At 30.8% G+C, this 21,507-nt stretch overlaps 1 protein-coding gene across 1 annotated transcript in view; it reads right to left on the bottom strand.

Moving 5' to 3' along the window:
* The window catches only part of LOC108782762 (uncharacterized), a 41,439-nt gene extending 23,731 nt beyond the window's left edge, over positions 1-17,708 (bottom strand). The window contains exons 1-2 of the mRNA XM_018551119.1: positions 17,617-17,708; positions 527-605 (exon numbers count right to left, since the gene is read on the bottom strand). Coding sequence (XP_018406621.1) covers positions 527-605; positions 17,617-17,708 — 171 coding nt within the window. The remainder of the gene's footprint in view (positions 1-526; positions 606-17,616) is intronic.
* Between the last annotated feature and the right edge of the window lie 3,799 nt (positions 17,709-21,507).

Below are 21,507 nucleotides of genomic sequence, written 5' to 3'. Positions count from 1 at the left end.
TATAAAATCTCTCACATAATTTTTTACTGAAGCTGTGTGGTAAAGAAATTCTCATAATGGAGATGGAGAAATTTGTTCTCTTAAGTATTATATTATGAATTCAGGTTGAAGACTTAGGAAGTTAATGCCGCTACCGTTATTTCTAAGAGTAAACAATGTGGTATATACATACAATTTCTAATATAAAAGTTTTCAATCTTATTAAAATATTTCGATATATGTATATCACACTGATTTCTTTTAAACCACATTTTGCAAAAGTTTAGTGATTCAAAACCATTTGCAAAAACTCAATTTTCCCTGTGTCTGACATGAAATACTGAAAATAATAAATTAGACGTTCAAACGCTTATGACGTTTAATCATTCTCACATAAATAGATCTTATCAGTAAATCCGCCACTACTCGGGATTAAACGTCAGTGCGCTTTCACCCTATCCCGTTCGCTTTTACAATTTTCTATGGACCAGGTTAAAACCTTTTGCAGGCAGAATAAAGGAAAAGGTCAGATGATAGTACTACTTACGGATTTTGCCGTTGGCACCCGAGTGTCTGGCTTCTGGCTCCACTTTGGCTGGTTGAGTCGATGATTCACCGAAGACTTGCTGTAAGTACGATTTTACGTGCGCAAAATCATGCACATAGGGTGTTTCAGAAACAGTAGATAAATAAAGATCTTTTTACGAAATTTTATAACAGTTACTTACTAAAAGTATAATTGAAAAATAATCTGATGAACTAATAGCTTTTTTTCTCATCCATAAAAATTCAATATAATAAACTTAATCACAATAAATTTGTTTATATATAAAGCATCTTATAGTTTTCCATTTAATTCAATTTAATTAAACGGATTGAAGCATAACAATATCTTTGGATTTCTTTAATCATCAAAATGTTTAATGTTAAAAATTTAAAAATTATAGGCAATATATAATTGCGCATAATAATGATATAATTAATAAAATAGACAATAATTACGCATACAATGATAATAATGAAAACAATAATGTATAAAATTTTCGCAGAATTAATTTTAATTGATTTTAGTCTCAAAATCAATAACAGTTAGACACCCTATACGTATTGTCTCAACGAACAGCGATCGATCGCCAAAACTCATGACTAGAAAAACATTTGCGATTTATTACGCGCAAAAATTGTATGCAACTTTGGCCGCCAAGTATTTTCGAGTTCCTGTCGTTGTCGCCGATACACAAAGTTAAACTCTCGTGTAAATAATGTTCTGCGGTCGTTGAAATATTGCGTCATGTTCAACCTCGTATACAATAAACTATCACTGCTTTTGGAAAATTGAATTGCTTATCATCTAGAACCTTTAAACAATCAACGAACGTGTTTTGGAGCAAATTCTCAACTATAAAACATTTAAACGATATCGTCACAACATTTAATAGTAGGTAAACTGAATTAAGGCTAATTACAGATTCTTATGCTTTTCAACTTAGTTTTATGTAAAGATATTTAACACTAAAAAAAAAATGGTGACTGTATTATAAAATATTTCAACAAAGATAAAAAATTTATTTGATATACATATATCTTAGTAGTGCAATTCTATAGATTTCTCCTATTTTATTGGAGATTTGTAGTCTGCTGAAAACGTAAATTTATTTCCTTGGAATTCAAATGTACGTATGTCCTGCCAAATTCATCTCAACAAGCAAAAAGAAAATGTCAAGATTTTTATCGAATACTCAACGAAAAACTTTTACAGGATTGATAATTTTGCATCGTCCGCTATCGATTCAAGTTTTTAGTTACGTATTGGAGCTGCCTTTAAATTACAAAGTTTGTTATCAGCGAAGCTTGAAAGCCTTTCGATATATGATGAACGAGTATTAGATTCTTCCCTGTCACGATACTCCAATATTATCCTATGTTAAATAAGTAGTGGGATATGTTGAAAGCTCTTTAACTTTTTGAGTAATGTGCGTGTGTGTGTGCATTGTGACTGCTGTTCTTTATGGCTTACAGTGCAATCACTTTTCAACTAGCAACGCAACTGAACTGTGATAGCAGCAAAAATTGTCTCTAAAAGTGTAATAGCTGTCAGAGTTCTCTAGCAACGAGTGGTTATTTTAAGTTACGAAAAAATCTTACAATGAGTTAATATTTCAGATTTAAAGCTATAATCCGGATAATCCAAATGAATAGTATAATTTCAATTATATCTACAGTAGTAATGCTATCCTATATGGCTGAGATATGAATTGAGATATCAAATGTTAGAAGATTAACAAACTAAGCAAAAATAAAAAATTTTATCAGTCAATAAAAACATAAAAAATCTAATTTATGTTATCCAAATTGTAGATATTTGTGTTGTGTAAAAAACTTAATCTGTTATAATGAGAGATCTAAGAAACGTTATTAAAAAATTAAAAAAAAAAATTATTTAGATTTCTATTATATCAAAAAATTAATCATATCAATATTCGTTTACAACATATTTTTAAGGAGACAGATTTCATATATATCAGTATAATATTTCTTGAGGACAATGCAATAAGTCTTATTGTTAGTGCTTTTGGAGAGATGCCGTAAGCGGTCGATTCCCCAATGCCGTTCCACTTGTAGAATATCACAAAATTCTATGTTATACGATTCATGAAATTTAATGTCTTTGTATTGACGTTTTCTGGCAACAGTATGGCGTATACTCACATTCCATTTAGGAAAAGCAATTATTTATTTTGTGCCCTGAATTCATTGCTGTTGCGACGAATTAAGAGATCGAAAACTAAAATATGCGCGAGAATTTATTTTAAAGATTTAGATGTAAAATATATGAGTAAACTTTCTCCTAAATTAAATAAATTAATTTAAAATTTGTAAAATTAATGAAATATGGTAAAAATGTTCGTAAATGTTCAAAAACAGAGAAAAATTTACAAAATATTGTTGATACTTATATTGGGTAATTTAATAAATTTTAAAAATGATTTTCAAGGCTATCACTTAAACAAATTTTTTTTCATTATGAGCTAAATTTGTCGAAAAATATCTTGATATTTTAGCGTAATATTTTAACTGAGTTATACTTTAATACAATATATAACTTTAATATATAAAAAAAGGTTTCCTGAATTTTTAGGCAATTTTCCATTTGAGAGCAACCAGTTCCCCTTCGTAAATTTTAATGTAATCACCTAAAAACGTTAAAGCACCGAGTACACATTGGACTGAGAGATAACAGCCAAACAAACCAGAAGACGAGATAAACATTACCGCTTTAGCGTTTTACAAACGAGTCGAATGAAAAAGTGCGTAAATACAAGCGACATAATCCAATTAAAAGGCTCACGTTTGAAAAAGATAAATCGACAAAGATAGCAACGTGACTGAAATTTAAAAATTTGACATTCAGCGATTGAAACGAGTGACTGTTGATTTGTACGCACCGCCGCGAAATAAAACGTAATTAATACGTATGCGTTTGCATGTACTTTAACAAGCTTCATTTCACCGCAAATTGCGTTTGCTTCATTGAAACGCGATCGTGCACGTTTGACGAAATTATCTATAGAGTTCGATGCTATTATTAACCGATTGATTTACTTTACACAATCCTTTAGAAAGATTTCATAATTTTCAATTTTTTATAATCTCTATATTTCTTTTTAAATATATGGATTTAAAAGATTCATAGGAATAAATTAAAGATTTAAAAAAACAAGCTCTTCAATCGAGCATATTAAAAAGAAATGTGATTGAAGGAAGAACATACACCTGCAAGTAATTGATAAAAATGTAAATTACAAATCTTTATAAATAAGGAAATCGTTTATAAATCAGGAAATATTTTTGTCTAAACGATATCACAAGCAATGTGATTATTTCTCATCTTACTCTTGTCGATTTAAGAGGCGCGTTATTCAGTCGTTAAAAGTAATACTCTACATCCGTCTTCAGCGACAACGGATTATTCTTCATCTTCTCGTTTAGCGTGCGGCGAATGATGCGACTGCGATCGCCAGAACCGTCTGGCCGTATATTTATAGTCGATTCTCAAAGAAAAACTGCTGCATTTTCTGTAAAAACAAACGAAATTTACGGATCCCGAGAATCTCGGGCACCGACAACCATTTGACTTGATCATTTAAGAAGTGATGTGAGAGAAAAACTTTAATTCTAACAAGCTTGGAAGAGATTCCTAGAATTTGTATTGTTAAAAACATTAAACTTACGGCTGCGAGAAATTATTTTTCTCATACAGACACGCGCCTTGTAAAATCGATTAATTGACACGCTTAATTAAACAAACGATATCCAAATATTGACATCTCAAAAATTTGACTTGAACTTTTTATTCAAAAATAGTAATAATATTGAACTAATGTTAAAAATGATTAAAAAAAGAATTGAATCAGATCTTGTTAGATATAAATAAATATAAAAGTATTAAGTTCTTTCTAATACTATTCATATAATAATCGTAAAAACATGCGGTTAAACAATGAATATTGATATCTTCCCATATTGCGGTATAATCCTTTCGCGCGACGTAAATCTCCTAACTCGTATATGCTATTTCGTTCTATGTGAGAGAAAATACGATTCTCCGAGCTTCTCCAAGGAATTCGATTGAACCAGCAATGCGAATGGCGTTACGCGATTTCAAGCTAAAATCTTCCCCCAGCATTTGAGAATGTAAGAAACGAGAACATATTTCTTCAGCGAAGAATACCTACTTTCCTATATGCTTGTATGCGTTTTTTGACATTTGCAATGGAATATTTAAAAATTGATCCCTACATATTCTTCGTATTAATTCCTAAATCAAGATACACATATGTGAATACAGATCTTTCTTAATAACAGATTTAATCGCGCAACAAATTCAACAAGTTAAAAATTTGACCATACATTCGATGAGTTATAAAAATTCGCCAAGTTGAACACTTCCCCTTAATTCATATATTTATTCTAATTGTATTTTTTTTACAATAGTTGGGTGCTTTCCAGTAAGAGGCACAGATGACACAATATACTGTGAATTATTATATCCTCGTTGTTTGACAATTTCAACAAAGATAAAATGATCATTGTGTTACACTATATTTCTCGCTGGAAAGCTAGAAATCACTACTTATTTATTATAAAATATATACTATATATCTCTGACGGAACAAATAATGTGTATACATATACTGAGGTTGACAGAATATTTTGATCATTGGGGAATCGACTGTCCATTGAACTCCCTAGCAATCCGTTATATCAAATAGCGAGTTTTTATCCGTATTGTGATTACACGAACTGAACCGGCGCGCCGCGACCAGTGGAAACCGCGTGAATAATAGCCGTCACTTATTCTTCCGCTGCGATGCTCGGTGTGTGCGAATACCGAGAGATATCACGGTTATATTTCTTCTTTTCCACGCGCTTGAGGACAAACTTCTTTGTGTTTTTGAATTCTATAGCCAAATATTGATGCTTCATTGATAAGTTGCGACTATTTTTCAAAATTTAGATTGTGTTCTTCAAAATTCTCTAATTCGATAGCTATCGATTTAATGTCACAATGAAAAATAAAATATGAAAATTAAAATATTATATATATTGTAACTTTATTATTCTAGAACTTATAAATCAGATTTCTGTACTTAATAGACAATTTCGAAGTTTTCTTCATTTTATATCTAAAAATAAAAATCATGATATTATGTATATAACAGTTAATTCAATTTAAATATATTAATAGCAAATTTGTATGGATATGCACTCACAATTGATGCAAATTGACGCACATTAAAGCCATTGTATATAAATTGATGTAAAGATTTAATATAAATATAAAATTACATTATATAAATCGTAAAATCCTCAGTACACTTTATTATCAGATAAGATTTTATATCAGTGTACAATGGCTTTAATATACTAGTCTAATTAAATTTATTGTAAGTAACTCATCTGAAAAAATAGCAAAGAGAGAAAATCGTTAAAATAAAAGATTCAATAATGACTAAAACAAAATGTGCTAACCTGACAATTTTGTAATAATTAAACAGATTCAGTGTGTTTCGTGTACACATACATTTAGTTATTACTGAAAATAGTAACGTGTGTTTCAACCTAATAGCTCTCGCCGTTAACCCATTTACATCCATAATCATTCTCATAAATAGCCGCACATCTAGCGTATACCTTATATGTGTCGCCTACTAGACATACAGATGATTACTAATAGCACTTCAAATATAAAATTTTACAACTTGTTTCATAGCTTATCAAATTGTATGATGAGATATCGTATTTTAAGCGTTTTTCGATCTGTTTAAAAGAATATCAAGTTATGTAAAAAGTTCAATGTATAATTGTCATTTGTATAATAAAATTATTAAAAGCTAAAACTATTTACATATAAATATACGAAGATATACTTTACGAAGGAATCTTTCTTCGCTTTCGCAACTTGACCCTTTTAAAGGCGAGAGATCGTAAGCAATACAGTCAGAAACCTCGTAATTCGTCGAAAAATTTTCGGAACTCTCGTCGCGTCTCTCTCGTAAATGGGAATTCGATGTCGATACAATAACGGAAAAAGGTTCACGATTCGGAAATGCGACTTGTCGTTATCGATCTTCAATTCTCAGATACTTTCACAATATAACATATATTTTTCTTTTAATACTCAGTTTCATAAACTTCTATAAAATACTTCATTTGTTCCTCGCTGTTACTATAAAAATAGAAAAAAGTATTTTTAAAGCTTACGATATTGTTTTGATAGTACAACTAATAATACAAAACTTATCTTTTTAAAAATATGAGTGTTATAAAACAATTATATACGTACGGATTGCCTATGGCAATTTAAGTTTAGTAATTTAAAAATATCTAAAAAATAAGGCAAATTTTCAGACTCTTTCTGCGATCGTAACGAATGAATCATCTAAAGAAAGATCGTGCTGCTGGTGATTCGTTGCACGCGTGTGCAACTTTCTTGCAATTTACACTCAGCAGCCAACAAACGTGGTACCCGCGCGAGTACTTTTAATAACTTTTGGCGCGCAAATCGCCACAACTGCAATTGGAACCGTGTTGCAAAATCACACTGATTATACGTATAGATGTACTACAATAGTAATGAACAATTTAGAGAATGATTAATCATAGTCCGCGATAATCTAGATGACTATATATATGCATAGATTTCAAAAATTAAAGTGAAATCAGTTACGAAATATTATTTCATAATAGTCAGAAAAATTGAAGATCGAAAAAAAAAACAAGAATTATGTGAATCGAAATTGGATATATCCTACATTACAGTTAATCTATTGCTACAACTAATCGTACAATTGTGCAATTTCCGTACTAAATTGTGTAATATTCGCCATATCGTATATATAACTATGCATACTAAAATTATTTGATAAAATATAGTAAGTTGTTAAAGTACAAAGTACAAGGTATATTTTAAATTATAAGCAAAATTAGCCGTGTTGCAATATTTGTAATCTAAACTTTTATAATAAAATTTTATTATACGTCCATAATGCAAAATCATATAAATTATTAAACAAAATTTATTATTTTTATTTTAATTTTATTTATTTACTTATTTAATTTACTTATAATAATCTCCTTTTGTTATTTGCCATAACACAATGTAGAAAAGAAAGTAACATGATACGCAATTTATGAATATTAATTAATTTAGCTTTGTTGCCTTAGGCAGTACATTTAAACTGACTTATCCATTGGGTGTTTCAACTGGGATAATTACTAATTGTAAGTATGAGCTGTGTAATTTTGTCTTATTGTGTGATATTTGAATAAGGATTAGAAGACACTCTCCATTGGTCGATGTAGATCGACGCAATGCAATTAATCTAGTCTCGTGAACAATACAACAATACCATCCTCACGTGGGATTCATCAGTAATCGCTTTCCTGTCTCGACGTTTACTCAAAACATAATTAATTTACTGCAGTGTAATAGGTAGTTAATGATGCATCTCTTTCGAATTAAAGGAAAATTATATGATGGATTACGACAAAATTGTAACTCTGCAACTTTCTTTTAAGCTTGACAGAATAAAAGAAATGTAAAATCAATTCTATATTTATATACATAGAATATATTAATATCAAGATAATAAAGTAAAAAAAATTGTATTGTCTTACTTGTTATTAATTATATATATTTAATTATACCAATTAATAATTGTGAAGTTTAAATAGCAAAATATAATGTATTTCTAATCAAAAGACCAAAAATAACTTCTCTTCTATGGAGATACTTTTATAAAAAAATATTTTCTTATTTCTATCATTGAGCAATAATTTTAAAGTTCTCGTGCGTTTATCGATTTCTTTAATTGTAATTATCTATGTATTACTACGTGCATTAGTTTCCCATCTCAAAGAGCATCGATTATGTTTTTACGGAGATGGATTTACGATGTCAAAGAATCTCGTTTTTCGTTGAATCGTATATCGATACTGTATTAATCTATAACCATGAGTGACAGCGTTACATCGCTATCTGCTCTCCGCTGAAATGCAGTTCCGTACTAAAATCGATATTATGACAAGGCTAATTTTGAGTATAAAAAACGAAGATATCAATCGACGGTTATATATTGTATTATATATTACTTTTGAAATATATGTATATTCATAGACTTTCCACTCTTACTTTTCTGACTAAAATTTGTAAATTATTATATACTGTGCAATATTCGTTACAGCGATAGACTATAGATAAATTATGCACAATCTTATACGAAATAAAAGAGTTTTATTTAAAAAGCTTAACTTTTTTATTGTTAATTTTTCCACTCTTACGTTTTTCTCGCCCTTATATGGCGCCATAAAATAATTCGCAATAAATCGAATGAAACGGGGCACTTGACGAGGCCTATGCGAGGGGCTCAAACGACCAACGGCTTATCGTGAACGATCTGCGTACTGAGGTTTATCGCGATCACTCGAAGGATACGCCGCGATAAATCAGTCAGAATTAACTGTAGAGATTGTGACGGCTTTCCTGGCCCAATATTCGGACTTTATTTTGATTTATGCGCGGATATATCCGCGATTAGTGGCGCTACATCATATAAAGATAATTATTGCCTCGTTATACCTTCAGAAAGATTATCTATCATATTAACAGACTCTAAAAAGAAAGGGAAAAGAGAAATTTATTTATTTATTCTAAGTCAAATTCTCTATTAGAATAATTATAATAAAATCATACGTATTCAGAGAGATTTAAAATCGAAATCATATTATTTTGTCGATTTGTCGAATCAAATAATGAATCAAATACGCTTGTAAAATTATTTACTGTAAAAATTGTTGGAACAAATTGTTCAGTGCAATTCTACTACATTATTTTTTGTCTAAAGTTATTAACTTCCGGAGCTGACACTTCAACACAATTATCAACGTTGGGTCTATAAGACCCATATTTGATTCATACTAAAAAAATATTAATTAATTTCAAGCAACTAAAATGGTACAATTCGTATAAAAAATAATTAATTCTAAAGCTATGTGTTTCGCAAACATTTTTGTGAACATTACAATTGATCTAAAGAATGTATTACTACTATATATACTAATTATATAAGTAAAACGAACTTTCTAAACAACCTATAATATTTTAATAAGAATACGTTGATACGGGACATATCTTGGAGCTCGTATAATAAACTCTCACAAGTAGAAATATATGTGAACAAAAATACGAGTGCATGACAATAACAAAAAATGCAAGAAAAAAAATCCAGCAGCATATAATACCTAAAGGAGAAAAAGAAAATAAAAATTCAAGTAAAAAATAGTACCGCTTTAGCGCAAAGAGCACAAGTTAAAAATAGCGATGGAAACATTTTTTAAAAATATCGTGTGTAAACGATTTTACAATTTTTATTCATTGCAGAATTTTTTACGTTTTTAAATATTTTATAAGCTTCTTATAACTGTTACTTTTTAAGTACTCGCTTTTTAAGATTAAATAAATAATAAAATAAATACGTAAATATATTTTTCTCATTCTTATACACCAAACACACGAATTTATATTAACTAATTAATTTTTTAAAAACTAATAACTTCCCAATTAACTTAAATAAATAAATTATTATATAATTATAGAATATTATGGCTAATACATCATTCATAATCAATATTAATGGTATACAATACGCAATTTTGAAAGTGACGTATAAATTAATATTATAAAATATAAACCGTATAATTGTTGAATAATCAAAAGTTTCACAGTATACAACACAGTTTCCAAATAAAATATTTACTTCACAAAAAATTTGAAGCACTGAATTTATATTATAAACAAACTAATTTTTCCGCACATAATCCGGTGTAAAATATAGCGAAGGAAGCACCATGAGGCTAAATCCAAACAATTAGGATATGAATGATAGAAATTGTTGATGTCAAGTCAGACTGAAGGAAGTATGTTCTTTCGATTCTTGAAGTGCGCTGTTTTTCTACAGATATTTAGTAATTTCTTTTGAGTCACCTACGGAAAATAGTATTTCCTATGTCTTCCTTGTTTCAAGGAGATTAAATTTGAAATACCCAGCTAGAATAAAAATGTAAAAGATAAATAAGAAAAGTGATTGGATTTCTCGTTTGTTTCTCGCTATAAGCAATTTTCTTCGCTCTACATGTCGCGTGACATGCAAATGCAAACCAGAAAATTTAAAAAATGCAAAGATAGAAAAAGAAAGAAAAAGAAAAGGAGACAGAACTGAAAAAGAATGGTTTTTCTATATAAAGTATCTAAAAATTTAACTAGATACCAATTTAAAAATAACTGTTGAAATATCAACATAATTATGTAAGCTCATTGCTAGAATTTCAATATCTTTTCAACATTGTTCACCGTAGTTGAGTTTCCTATATAATTATCTTGATAATCCAATGAAATTATTTTCAGATCTCTAACTATAAATATTTCAACTATTTTTTTCATGTAGGAATTAGACGAGAAAAAATAAGTTTAAGTTCGAAACGTCGTAAGAAAATAAAAATAAGAAAATGTTTAACAAGGTACAACAGTCGTTACTACTTCAGAAATTGTACCAAAGGTATATCAAATCCTTCTGCAGATCGAATTTGATTAAAATATAATCTCATCAGGATTTAATCTCTCATTACTATCAAAATTCCATCTGATTCGTATTATCCTTTTTACATCAACGTCTCACTTGATTTTTGTACGCGTAAAGAATTAAAATGAATAATATGATACATGGTTCGAATTTGGACGCACATATTAAACGAACGACAGAGAATATAGTTTCTGTTTACGTTCTTCAAGTTTAGACTATAGCGTATTGCGACAGCCAGTTTGGGAACTCCTAGTGCTACGTATGAATGGCGCAGGGAATGAGCCAGATGAACGGACTGGCGAACGCGCGTATACGGACGCATAGAAAGAAAGAAGTATTTACGTGATGAGGAAACGGGGATGACTTTCGAAAGCCAAGTCGGAACCAGTCGGACCTATCAAGTAAGTCGTACAAGGGTGAAAGAGGCGCGGTGGAATATGAAGCCGAAGATCGAGAGGGAAAGGACCAGTATAACACAACGAGAGTGCGCAGGCGGCACTCACTGCCAGGGTCACTCTCGTCGCACTCGCGTTCTGTAGCGGCGCGACGCGAGGCGACGCAACGCGCCGCGACGCTGCCGATTCTCTTCTCCTGGCTAGACGCACTTCAGTGCGCCGCGAGAGCGCTCCGATACCGCTTGTTGATTTTACGCCTCCCGTCGGAGTGAGCAAGGCCGCGCCACTGATCGTCGATCGTAGCAAAAAGTTTTAAAAAGAAAAAGTGCGAAAATAGCGATCAAGAATTGCAAACAAACATCACAGAATAAAACGCTATAAAATAGAATTTAATGATTGGCAAAAATAGTGCGCCATTGAAATCATTTGGTTTCGAATCAGCAGTGTTCATCATATTAAAAAAATACTAACAAATGATCATCTGTAAACTTATTAATAAGTGTGTAAATCAACAATAAATAATAAATGAATAATAAACAATAAGTAAAAATTCAAGACTATTAGTACATTTAGTATGATTAGCAACTATAATCAATCAGTATGGTCAACATTTTCCCGAGTTAATTACTCGTGTTCGCCAGCAAGATTAATACCTCCAAAATTAATAGTGGTCCGAAACTGTTAAAGATACCGTAACCATAACTCGAGCTTATATATGTGCGCTTACCGTTAATTATAACAGAGTAAACGGAAATTAATTCCAATTAAATTCAAACCTCTTAATGTCACCAATTGTCAGTAGGATTGTTAATAAAATAAGTAAAGCTTGATGCAATCAACGTGATAAGTGTTACTAATAAAATCTTTATTATGACAATACAAATCAACATGTACCTCCACTTAACGCGAACTTCAATAATAATAACTATATTATAATCGTTAACAAGTAAAGAATTAGTGGGATCAAGTGACATTTTTTCTTTCTTTCGAAAACATGAAGAACTACTGGACAGCCACTACAAAGATACTCTGGGGATTAAAAATAATCAATCCAAGTTTTTCAAGAGAAAACTCTAAGATTTATCTAAACTAATCAAAGAACTGTTTCGTGAAATAATCCTTCAGAGATACCAAGCTCCTTTTCCCCTTTTTTTTTTTTTTTAAGATAAAGTGATTTGTTCATGAAGAAACAAGTATACTGGATAAGTTCATAGGGATACCCAAGGCGTACAAAAGACGATCGACCAAGAATTTTTTATAAGAATTAAAACTAATCTTACTTAAGACTCCAAGAATCTCCTCGGACTATTAACTTTTCCTTTTTTATCTTATTAAGATAGATTACGTGATACAACAATAATGAAACAAGTTAATTAAAAGTTTTCTTCCGAAAATAAAGGATTTACTTAAAGAAAGAAATCGGGTTTATTAATTCTTTGAGTCCAAGTACACTCGAAAATACAGAATCGTTAATCCGCGAATCAATTCAATCTAAACTCTAGAAACGTATGACTCACTAAAGGGCGAAGAATAACTAACGAATTGAATTAAGTGGTATAAATCAGTGATTGGCGTGTTTGTGGACAATATTGGAACGCGAAGAAACCTTCGAGGAAGGCAGAGTAGTGACTCATCGATGAGCAAGGACCGGTATCATCATCGAGTGCGGAATTTTCGAGGCATTCCTCAAATTTTCGAGGAAAGTGTATTAGCAGAAGAGAAGTTCTTCGATATATCTTTCTTACTTTTAATGGACAAAGTTGTGATTAAATCCGACGTAGTGGAAGTGACTCGAAGTACGCTCGATTCCATATGCTCCCTCGAACAGACACACTACTCACGGTAGTGAGCATGCCAGGTGACGTAATGATAAAGTTCGAGTATCGCATGATCGATGAGAAGACTAACGACAGGTGATTATGCAGGTGAAATCGAGATTTCATCGAAAGATCTCGTTGCGTTCGCCACGGACGTGACACTCGTCTATTAATAGTTTCGCGTACAAAATTTTACGATCACATTCTGTGACCTATGCGAACAACACGACAATCTTGCGATCGAATAGCATGCGATGCAGTCGTAAATTATCATTTTCGCGATAGTTACAGATAATTGTGATAATGTCGGAGAATTGACAATAACATTTTGTTTCTTTTATCTCATATAAAAATCTTATAATATTAGACAATTTATTTTGTATCAGTACAAAGTTAGATCTACCAGCGTAATTTTGTCGCAGGTATTCAAAAATAAATTAAGAACCATTTACAAAACTAAAATTCTATGCATTTATATCATATAATTATCTGTCAATAAAATAATATTTCTTATTAATTATTATTCGGATTCAAATTGCATATTATTAACAAATTCAGAAAGGTTTACTTAAAGAAATTTAATTATATATGATACTTTTTTTAAAGTTGACACTAGCGCATATGCAATAATAATAGTAAACGTGTATACAATACAACAATCAAATTCGAACAAGAATCTTCGAATCAAATCGTTTCCACCAAAAAGAAAACAACTTCAAAACATATAATTATTTAAAAAATATTTAAAACACATACATATTGTAGATATTAATTTTGAAAATAATTCATATAGCAAAAACATTTATGTCCAATTTTATTTCTTTAGAACTCGTTTTTCATTGAAAATGAGTAGGTATACTTTGTCTATGATAAAGTATCCATCATGTTGAGACAATAATATATGTATATAAAAATGTATTTAGTCAAGCATTTTATTCTATATAGAAACTTTAGAACACTTTTAGAATATATTATGCATTGTCAACTATAAGCCAAGTATTCCCTTAATTGCACAGTGTATTAACTCATTGAAACGGAAAATGACTTCTTATTCAGGAGCTTCATAATACATTATGATTTTCATATATAATATCCTTGTACCGAGCATAATAGATTTCTCTTTCTACATATCATGTATTTATTTATATTTTACATTTTATAATACGTTATATGATGAAACCTACGGGGAAAACATTTATAAGTTTTATGAAAAATCAGAATTTATACCGAAATAAGCAGCTCATTTCAAATATTCATTTCTTTCACGTCACTTTTCTCGTCGTGTTTAAGAAACGAGGCCGTTCAACCATCAGCTTAACCCGCGAATTAATCCTTAGAGTACTTGTCAAGTTGTCGATCCAAAAAAATGTTCTTTTCTTTTTCTATAAAAAGTTTCTTGACACATCGAAAAATCGTATATTCGCAATATTACCCGACGTCAAATATTAAAAATAGAATAATCACAAAGTAATCACGAGAAATCACTTCATAAAAATCGTTTTGCATTCTATTTAAAAAAATAAATTCTTCCAATATTAAATACAAAATAAAATGATTGTTAAATTCAAATTATCGAACAAATGAACTACTAAAATGAACTACCAAAACAACTCGATATTATGACTAAATAATAATTTTATTTAAAGAAAAGTTTAAATATGCAATTTTGATGTAGATATAGGTATATTTACCGCGAATTCACGTATCCTCATATTAGTATAACATAATAAAATCAGATATAAAAACTAAATGAAATGATCATGATACGAAACGTGAAAAATGACATGGATGAAATATAATATTTTCTTTTCGAATAAATTTTATAAAAATACAAGATCGCAAAAATCCTTTGACGAGATTTATTGCGATCTCAAATTGCAGAGTAATAATGAAGCATTCGGGAACTTAAATATCGCGAGTGAGATTGAATACTGAAAAAGGTTGTAAAAGTGAAGCGACCAATTATATATACGATAAAAAGAATCAATGATTTTACATTAGCTTTATAAATCTTGATTGTACCGTATAATTAAGCAACGTAACACAAGAGAAATGTTGAAAAAGAAACGAAGAGAAACATATAATGGAGAATTACACAAGTAACGAAGCATTCGTTCAAATGGCATGGTCTTGAATTCATGATCAAAGACAGGCTTCAATCGCCAAAAGGAAATTATGTTATATGTTCTATCCTAAATGTAAGTTACATCATGACTAGAAATGTGGATAACTAAATTTAATTTCTTTAACTGCGTATAATAACTTTGATATTTGATTTTAACTCTTTAATATACTATTAAAGTAATTAAATTAGAGAGGCATCGATTAGATTATAATCAAAGATGAATAATTTTGATAAATTTGATAAAATTAATGAACAAATTATGACTGAAAAGTTCTATATAATATTTTTATCGATAGTCTTTAATCTGTGTAACTGACATCTCTTAAACAAAGTTCTTAAAGTTTCATATTTTTAGAATAAAAATCTAATTTCGTATTTATTGATATTTTATAGTTGATTCAGTCTTTATTAAATTAAGATTTTTTAGAAACATTTTGTGAAAAAGTAATAAAAAACGTGAGTTTAATGTATGATTGTATTACAGTCAAGAATAATCAACAACAGTACAACCGACCTTTAAAGATAGTAATAATTAAAGCAAGATCTCTAAGGATTCATAGCTCATAATATCTATATTTGCACGTGTAGGTTCTTTTAGATTATTAATCTTCAGAGAGAGACTAGTTATCATATAAATAGCTAGCTATAATAAGGAGCATTTATATAACCGATATTTTATAATTTAATCGATAGATTTATGTGTGTATTGGAAGATTAATTAATGTGATTAATTAATTTATGTGTGTATTGGAAGAATTAATTAATGATTACTTTCTTAGATTAAAATTACACCTAGGAAAATATTTTATAATATTTACTATGTCTCTAATATTTATTATAAATATAATTTCTAAAATTTTATTGAACAAAATTTATGAACAGATTAACCACATAAAACTCTTGCAACATCTTGTGCATTTGAAATTTATTAAGAGTCGTAAATCGTCTAATTTTTAATATTGCGTTTAACTTTTAATTGTAATGTCTCTAAAATTTGCGCAAAATAAATTTCACTTCAATTAAAAAAAATTTTCAAAGTTCTATAATGAATAAATCTAAAAAAAAAAAATACGCAAAAAATTATTACATTTCCACGAATTATTAAATTTTTTTTCTATTTAATATATTTTGTGACAAAATTCTCGTTAAAAATTAACTTTGTAAAATTCGACAGAAAAAAATCCTCTTACATTTCATTTTATAAAATTAATTTACGAACCTTTATGTGATAATATGGGAAAGGACGTTTTACGTAAAACGTAGAGAAAGAAAAACCTTCCTCATCACATTAATCCATGTTGTTACCACCATGGTCATTCCGCGCGCATCGTTTCTTCAAAATTTCATTAGCATACTTAACGGATCCGTTTTAAACTTTGTAATGGCTAATTAAAGAAGACATGATCGTCACGCTTTTATAGCTTAATTTTATGCGCTATAATCGCATCGATGACAACGAAATAACTGTGTAGAACTAGAGCGAGCAACCTTTAATAAATTATCGAAAATGTAATTTTATCAATACACTTTTCGCGTTCTGTAATAGGATTAACGTAATAACAGCAGATGCACGTAATGGCAAATGGCAGCTCAACGAAAATGTCGTCAGTATTTTGTTCTTTTCGTTATTTATTATTCTAATCGAATGACACGAAATAAGACGAATTATGTAAATTATCGGGTTTCTATAATTCAAATTTTTCTGAATTCTGATTATTACGTCGATTACAATTATCATTAAACATTTTATGATTGCATTTAATGACATATACTTTTCACTTTTGAAATGTAAATTTGCTCAAACACGAGAATTTCCAGCGCAGTCATTTATTGCTTTATACGATACAGTTTAAGGGAATTTAAATAATGATAAATATCTAAATAATTTTGCAAATTGTTAAAAACAAAAAATTAATTCATGGAATTAAGTCAGTTATAGCGAATAAATCGTCGCGGGTACAGACCTTTGTCTGATGGAGTAAACCAACACGAAGGCGGATCACATTTCTGCGGAGTAATTCGATCTCGTTTCACTCTCCGAAAGTTGAATTTTTAATTCCGTTTTGCACGAAATTGTTTTTGGCGATATTCCTCTCGAGATCAAAGCGAACGAATAAAAAATCAATCGCACGACTAATATATAGGATAAATTCACTTACAAGTGTCGAAATGCCCTCGCTGTCACGATCATCACCGTGTGCAACCATCGCCATTGTATTCTCGCCGTTGCATCCCCGTCTGCTTGTTCCATTGTTCCGAAACACTCGCTCACGCTGATGCATCGATCGCGGGGAAAAGCACAGTTAATTGCAATCGTATGCTAATTAACTTACAATCGCGTACCCGACGTGATTTGGATGAGCGAGAAACACGAAACGGAACCGATCGTTCGCCGCGCCGTTTCGCTTGAACGCGTACGGGAAAAACACAGCTAATTGATGCACATCGATACGTTAACGCGATCTCGTTTCGCGGCACTCCCGACGTTCATTGTATTCGCGAGGCGATCGGATCGGAACATAACTCATCGTGACATGAAAATGGCGCCAAAATAACTCTAAAGTCACCTCTCAATCATTTATCGTGTACGACCTTGTTCTGCTTGGGACGCGAAACGCGACCGACGACGACGCGACGAGCACTTCACGCGATACGCCACGACGACATACGCATGAAAAACTTTTGCGGCCAACTTCGCGCCGTAGTCATGCGAGGATCTACGAGCCAAGTCGAACGACAAATTGATCGCCGTCGCGTCGCGTCGCGTCGCGTCTCTCGATGCGAAAAATATATAGTATATATTTTCTATCTAATGGCTCACACACAAGTAGCTCAAGTCGACACAAACATCATTCTATCTTTCTTGACATTCAATGAGAAACGAAGAACGATACTTCTAACAATGAAAGTCACCCACAGCCATCTCGTATCCTCACTCGTACTTACTTATTCGTATCGCGACTCTCGCGCTTGCAAAAAAAGGAAAACTGTAAATAACACCCGAGACTGATAATGGTTCGGAATGCGACGACGTGACGTCACGACCGTGACCATGCGAGTCGAATTAAAAGGGACAAATGCGCACTACGCGGATAGTTTTATAAATAAATCCATTACTGTGTGTGTGTGTGTGTGTGAAAGAGCCCGGAAGATTTCGGCTTGTTTACATAATAATCTAATCTCGATTCTATCCCGTACCGATAATCCCATGAGGATCAAGCCGTTCTCAGCGTTGAGATACATTTGAGTTTCACCGACCACCTTCACCTCGCTCGACGTACGGCGCTAGTCTTCTCCTTTAGCTTTAAGAAGAGAGAAGGAAGAAAGTTTAACGCTTACTTCGCGCGGAATAGTTCTCATGCACCGTTTCTCTCACCACCGTCGAATCGAACGCGAATTCCATACGCAACAAATGTCGGCGTAGCGCGTTCTCGCTATTCATTTATTGACGCACGATCGTATTTAGCAGCGCTTTTTTTTGTGTGTTTTTCGAGAACGCGGGTGAAACGAGCAATGGTATCAGGAAGCAACGAGGTAGCGAATATAGCGACACGTTATATGGTGAGTAAATTCAATCGTCACAACATTTACGGCAATTTTTATCTTGCTCGGAATAATGCAATGTTATCACATTATACAATAATTGCGTCGACATACACATTGTATGTTGGCGTGAATTTATTTATTTGTTGTCTGTCGTATATGATTGTTTTTATTTTCTTTCATGGATAGTTAAGTGAAATAACCAAAAGTTATGACGTATAAAAACGTTATTGAATACGTGATAATAAAACAGTCAAAACAACGCACACATGAAAGTACGGAGTGTATAATAAAATAAAGTTTACTTAACCGTTTATTTGCGATAAAATTTACGCAAGTTTTGTACATTTTAAATCATTAGAGAGGCAAGTCTAAAAAATAAATACCTCTCCACTCATTATAATCTTATTTGCATTATGAATGTTATGATTAAATGAACGCTAAGTTTCAAAACATAATAAATCCATTTTTATATTATAATATAAACGCACCGTTTTGAAAATAAAATGTGCAGCATTTTGCCCTGTTTTTTTTTCCAGTCTATTCATGAAGATACATGAGGCGAGATATTTTATGAGCAACGAACCGATCTCTCGATAAGAATCATTTCACAATTGTCCCCCGGAGCAGCATCCATGATTATAAATCCCACCTGTTATAAGACACAAGGGAGACACCTTTTTCTCCCTCCATCTTTCTCTCTCTCTCTCTCTCTCTCTCTCTCTTGTGAAAACCATTTCGCTTCGTTCTTTGCAACATCTCAAATTTAAAGGGAAGATAAACTAGAGCAAACCCCTTGATCTGACTTCTGCGGTTGATAAAAGAACACTGAAAAGATTGTTGAACCACACAAAAGATTGTTAGCCGTCAGATCCTTTGAGGAACTCGAGTCTTTTTCGTTCCATATCATCCGACAATATCACTTTTATCATGATTTTCTAACTAGCACGATCATTACAAAGAAGGGAAGTTTTGTAACAAACACAAGCTTTCCAAATATTGTACTAAACCGCAATTCCCAGGAGCTATTTGACTGAATCATGTAATTTAGTAGCACATATAAGTCCTTTTATATCCTTTGAAATAGAATAAAAGGCAAGAATCAATTTCTAATTAATTATAAAATTTGATTCTTCCCTTAATTTTCAATACCGAAATATTAAAATATAATTGATAAAGTGTAATGACGTTAAAGTTTATGAAATATATATAATAATATACTTAATAAATAATAATTATATAAGTATATTTCTCAATAAAGCAAATAAGATTGAGGAACAATAATAAGTTTTACATGCTAATCAAAACTCTGCATTAAAGTGTTGAATTATGATGTTGACTTTTATCTTATTAGAAATCCCGAAATTTCTTTGTAAAATATACTCAATAAATAATATAATAAATAATTAGTTTCATTATGTTTATAAAAAGGACGTGTGTTATAGAATTGAGTTTTCATAAACTTGAGCGACAAAATTTTATTTCATCAAACTCGTGTTAAAAACAGATATTCTGCTTGATTACAACAGACCAAAATTACTCTATAAAATGTTGTACAATCAGGAAAACTTTCACCATTTACCACTTTTGAAGAGCTTTCACCGCAATTGCGCTCAAATTATTCATTGCACGTTTACGTGATTTGATCAAATTACTAAGTGAATATCTTTAGCGCACGTTTCAAATAGTCGGAAGGAACACATCCTTACGAATCTAAAACAGCAATTTGCTACTGGCAAATTGAAACAGTGTCTGTATATGCTTCAATTACAGCCAATTTAATTAAATACAGAGAGATAAATACAAAAAATGGAAAATTTACAAAATTATTGCAATTTTATAAAAATGCTGATCCAATTCAAGCAAATACGAAAAATAATTGTAAAGTACTTTACAATGAGAATATTGTTTATGAAACAATATAAACAAGAAGTCTAAAAAATTAAATTAAATCATGTACATTTTATGTATATAAGTTCTAAAACATACTTTTTTTACGATTTAGAACAATCTCTACAAATAAGCTAACATTAAACGGTTCATGCTTATTCTAATTTTCCAACGTAATTTAATAGTCAATTAATTGAGGATTATCATGAATATTCCGAAAATATAATTTACTATCCATAATAACGCGTTATTTCAAGATTTGGTAGATTTCTATGTGAAGGATTGCCGCAAATCATTTGTAATCGTTGCAGTAATTTATGTTCATAATTTATATTAATCCTTTGATATTCCACATTTACCTACATACAAGTTATGAATATAAATAGCTGCAACAGTTTTAAATTATAGTCTTTCGAATTCTGAAAGTAAATTCTTAATTTATAATTTTTTTCGAATTAAATTTTTTTATTTATTAACTGAGATAATGAATGGAATCGCAGTTGTGAAAATAACACGAGAAGATTTGTTTATTCGAATAAAATCGTTTTGCTTAGAATCGACATTGCTGTAGAATATCTCTCTCTCTCTCTCTCTCTCTCTCTCTCTCTCTCTCTCTC

This window comes from Cyphomyrmex costatus, unplaced genomic scaffold (genome assembly GCF_001594065.2).
Source record: "Cyphomyrmex costatus isolate MS0001 unplaced genomic scaffold, Ccosl1.0 scaffold135, whole genome shotgun sequence".
Classification (NCBI taxonomy): Eukaryota; Metazoa; Arthropoda; class Insecta; order Hymenoptera; family Formicidae; genus Cyphomyrmex; species Cyphomyrmex costatus.
Note: the sequence above shows the minus strand (reverse complement) of the source record. Positions and strands in the feature narration are given on the sequence as shown.